This window comes from Austrofundulus limnaeus, unplaced genomic scaffold, assembly GCF_001266775.1.
Source record: "Austrofundulus limnaeus strain Quisiro unplaced genomic scaffold, Austrofundulus_limnaeus-1.0 Scaffold382, whole genome shotgun sequence".
Classification (NCBI taxonomy): domain Eukaryota; kingdom Metazoa; phylum Chordata; class Actinopteri; order Cyprinodontiformes; family Rivulidae; genus Austrofundulus; species Austrofundulus limnaeus.
In genome coordinates this window covers 544,723-549,049 of record NW_013952784.1, presented here as the reverse complement: position 1 = coordinate 549,049, position 4,327 = coordinate 544,723, and the positions used below count along the sequence as shown (strand labels likewise).

The 4,327-nt window shown below is 39.8% G+C and overlaps 1 protein-coding gene across 1 annotated transcript in view; it reads right to left on the bottom strand.

The window, feature by feature from the left end:
- The window catches only part of sgtb (small glutamine rich tetratricopeptide repeat co-chaperone beta), a 20,820-nt gene that overhangs the window by 6,030 nt on the left and 10,463 nt on the right, over positions 1-4,327 (bottom strand). Inside the window, exons 4-8 of the mRNA XM_014023630.1 lie at positions 3,708-3,807; positions 3,444-3,548; positions 3,213-3,351; positions 2,039-2,101; positions 1,695-1,732 (exon numbers count right to left, since the gene is read on the bottom strand). Coding sequence (XP_013879084.1) covers positions 1,695-1,732; positions 2,039-2,101; positions 3,213-3,351; positions 3,444-3,548; positions 3,708-3,807 — 445 coding nt within the window. The remainder of the gene's footprint in view (positions 1-1,694; positions 1,733-2,038; positions 2,102-3,212; positions 3,352-3,443; positions 3,549-3,707; positions 3,808-4,327) is intronic.

Below are 4,327 nucleotides of genomic sequence, written 5' to 3'. Positions count from 1 at the left end.
GAACATCCTACAGTATTTTTACAGTCTTTATTTTACAGTTAAAATAAATGTTTATCAAATACAGTCTAATGTTACAACTAACCATGGATCCCTTTTTAAGGTCATTTAGAATCTTCTGTCAGCAACACATCTAAACAAAAAGTTTGCACAGAGCCATGTTTCCCACTGTGAAGCATCCCCTCTTCTTTTAACGAGTTTGTGGACATTGCTGGAGGTTTTTGGAGGGAATGTTGATTCTGGTCTGATGTAGGATTCTGTTCGACACTCCTGAATCATCTTTGCTGGATTTTGTTGGACAGAAAAATCTAAGCTCCATGGTTTAAACATGCAGTTTTTCTTACAGTTATCTTCTCTAAAGTGCTCTTTTCATACCCAGTCCTCTTAAATCAGGGATGTCCAAAGTATGGCCCGGGGGCCATTTGTGACCCCTGACTTCAGTTCAAGAATTATACTTATTTGTTTACAAATTTGTCCCCCCCCGCCCCGGCACAGGTGTTTGCTGTAGATGGAGACTTTCCATTTATTATTAGGGCAAATTTATCACAAAGATCTTATAATGAAAAATTTTGGCAACAATACCAATTATTTGTCTTTAAATAACCAGACTCTTCGCTTTTTCCACATTTATCTAGTGACTTCTACTCAAAAGTAGGAGTGTAAGAAAATATCGATACACTGAAATATCACGATGTTTCATTTCCCAATACTGTATCGATATTCTAAAGCCCTGTATCGATTTTTTATTAAGGTTTAAAATGTCAACCTTCTTGCCAACCGTTCATTTTTATGTTGTAGTTCAGCCTCTGACCACTAGTTGGCAGCAGTGAGCCAGACATTTGGCTCCTCTACCTCTTGAGCACCAGAGAGTAAGGGTAGCATTAGCATTGTAAGTAAACATTAGCTTTTCTTTTTTTTTCAGTAAGAGGTTTTTATTTAATAGAATTTTTGGACAGCATATCGCAATATATTGCCTTGTTTACAGTATCGCAATATATCGGGATATATCGTATCGTGACCCCTGTGTTATGATATGTATCGTATCGCCAAATTCTTGCCAATACACAGCCCTACTCAAAAGCTGATTTTGCTGCACTTAAATCTGCTTTTAATTCTTTTATTAAATTTATCTGAATACAGCAAGCATTTTCAACAAAAGAGTGAACTAAATCCTGATTTTATTGATCAGAATCGACTAAATTGGGTTGTTTTTTCCCCAACTGAAACCTAGAATCCTGCAAAACACTTTTAAAGTTCTGGATCTAGATTAATTTATACATCAATTTCCAGCAATTAATCTGACTACTTCATTTGTTTCATTAAAGTATTCATTGCTTAGTTTATTGTTGAGCATGTAAAGTAAAATATTTTTGGTCCTCGAGTCGTTCTGACTTTATGATTTTGGCCCATGTGACAAAATGTTTGGACACCCTTGTCTTAAATGCTCCTCCTGTTTCTTGTTTGGAGCGCTTACAGTTGCTCCTGTCCAAACATTTTCTTAATGTTTTGCTATCATCAAGTTCAAAATTCCTGTTTTATGTACAAACTCTTAACTGAAATACTTGATGTGTTCACTATGTTCCATTGTGAATAAATGGTGAGTTTATGAGCTTGGCAAATCGTTGCATTCTGCCTTTATTTACATTTTTGCACAATGTCCCAACTTGTAATTATGCATGAATTCAGATTCCACTCACAGCTGCTGGACCTGTTGGTTCTGCATCACACTCGCAGCCTGTAAACAGAAAATCAAGCTGAAACCCACTCTCTCCCTGAGGTATTATGAAAGCACAAGCGATCACTGATCCTGGTGGCAGTTTTATGAGGAAACACGACCCATAGGTCTTTGCTGTGGGTTCTGAATGCAGCTCAGATTTACAAGTGTCTTGTGGCGGCTGCAGTAAAGCTCGGGCGTGTTTGCAAAAGCGTTCTTCGAGCGTCCAGCTGTTTTCCAGTGTAAGTGTTTCACAAATCAGGCTTCTCTGACCCGAGTGACTCGGATGATTAACAGGAAGTCGTGGGATGACGGCAGGACTCTTACCATGCTGATGAAGGCAGGGTTGTTGATTAAACTGGCCATGTCAAACCCCAGTCCAGCAGCTATCTGTGAAACATACAAACATACACAGAAAAGAACTGTGAGCTTGAAGTTAGACGTGCACAAAGAAAAAAGATTAAAGGGATCCACGATTAGTTGTAACATTAAACTTTATTTGATAAACATTTATTTTAACTGTAACATAAAGACTGTAAAAATACTGTAGGCTGTTTAGTTTTGTAAATTTTTTTAAATATACTTTAACACGGACAGAGCAATTTTATTTCCACACAAAGCATTCTGGGTAAATGATGACGTGGATAGGTCCTCGGTGCGAGGCTGCTAGCGAGCTATATCCACCCTGAAGGTTAATCTTGGACAATATCTGATGATCGACTCTTTTAAATGAAACCAGAGAGCGTTGACAGAGAGGAGAAGGTAGAAATGACTCAGCCTGGAACTGAAAATATGGATGGAGGACAACAGAGCTGCTTCATGGAAGAAGAACATCAGCTTAGCCTGTTAGCCTTCGCGCTAGCACCGACGCTTTATTGCTTTATATGTATTAGCTCGGTGCTAATGCGACAAACAAGCTAAACTGAGGTCCTCCATCCATATTTTCAGTTGCAGTCTGAGTCATTTTTGTGTTCCCCTCTCTGTCATGTGGATGGAGGACCTCAGTGACGAGAGGAGAATGTGTAGCGCTGAGCTAGTACATATACATGGTGATAGAGTCGAGGCTAACGCTAAAGCTAACAGGCTAAGCTGAGGTTGTTCTTCCATGAAGCAGCTCTGTTGTCCTCCATCCATATTTTCAGTTCCAGGCTGAGTCATTTCTACCTTCTCCTCTCTGTCAACGCTCTCTGGTTTCATTTAAAAGAGTCGATCATCAGATATTGTCCAAGATTAACCTTCAGGGTGGATATAGCTCGCTAGCAGCCTCGCACCGATGACCTAGTTGATGTCATCATTTACCCAGAATGCTTTGCGGGTAAATAAAATGGCCCCGTCCGTGTAATATATTTTTAAACTTTTAGTTTAAAAATTATAAAAACTGAACAGCCTACAGTATTTTTACTGTCTTTATTTTGCAGTTAAAGTATATGTTTATCATATAAAGTCTAATGTTACAACTAATCGGGGATCCCTTTAAAACATGAAACCTGTGGGAACTCACTGGGCTGGATGCTTCTTTCTGTTTCTGCTCTGCAATCTTCAGGTTGGATTTGTACGTGTCGTTCTCAGGGTCCAGCACCAGGGCCTTCTCAAAGTAGGAGATCGCCTCTGGATACTTGTTCATAGCTGTCAAAGCCAAACTGCAGCCACAGAAACAATGAAAGGAAATTATGTCTGACAACTCTGCAGACAGAAGCCGATCCAAACTGTGCCCAAGTTAGATGAAACGCACCCCATCCTCCCGTATGCTTTGCTGTAGGTCGAGTCGATCTTAATGGCTCGTTCGCAGTCGCTCGTGGCTTCGGTATAATTCCCCAGTTTACTGTGAGCTGCAGCTCTGCAAGCAGTTCAGTCAAAACTCCTGTTTACTTCTAAAATCAAGCTCCTGGTGTGTATTTATCTGACACTACGCCCCCAAAAACACAGTTCCTGTACAGATGTGCAAACCAGAACCAAACAATCAAATTAGGACCAAATCAGATCCTGTTTTAAATACCTATTGCAGTAATACACAGCATTTCTGAGGTCCAGATCGATGGCCTTTGTGTAACACTCCACTGCACATCTGTAGTTCTCCTCCTTCATGTGGTTGTTTCCTAAAAAAACAAAAGTCTGATTGTTAGCAGAGTTTAAACTGCAGGATAGTCCTAATAAAGCTCAAGCAGATGTCAGCTAATAGTTAAAATATGCAGAACTTACCTGTGTAACCAGTGGTGGGCACAGTTCACTTACAGTACTATTCAGGGGAATAATTTCCTGGTTAGCGCTTTAGGGCTTATGCTATTTGTTTACATCCGTTAGCAGATTAGCACTTGGTAAATCTATGGTTAAATAAGAAGCACTAACTGAGGTCTTTAAATGTCATTGATCAACTTTTCTGTTAATAGCTGAGGGTAAAAGCTGTCACACATACTGTATTAAAAAGAAAAAAATTGTATAGGTCCTCTGGACGGGTTCTTCTCTAATGAAACGTTTCGTCTCTCCTCCAAGAGACTTCTTCAGTCTGAGAGTTTCAGGCTAAATTCAGGCTTTTAAGCACTGCCTCCAAACAGCAAGAAAGAAGGCGGACTACAGGAACCACCTAAGATTCAATCTCCGCTGCAGACAAAGTGGCAT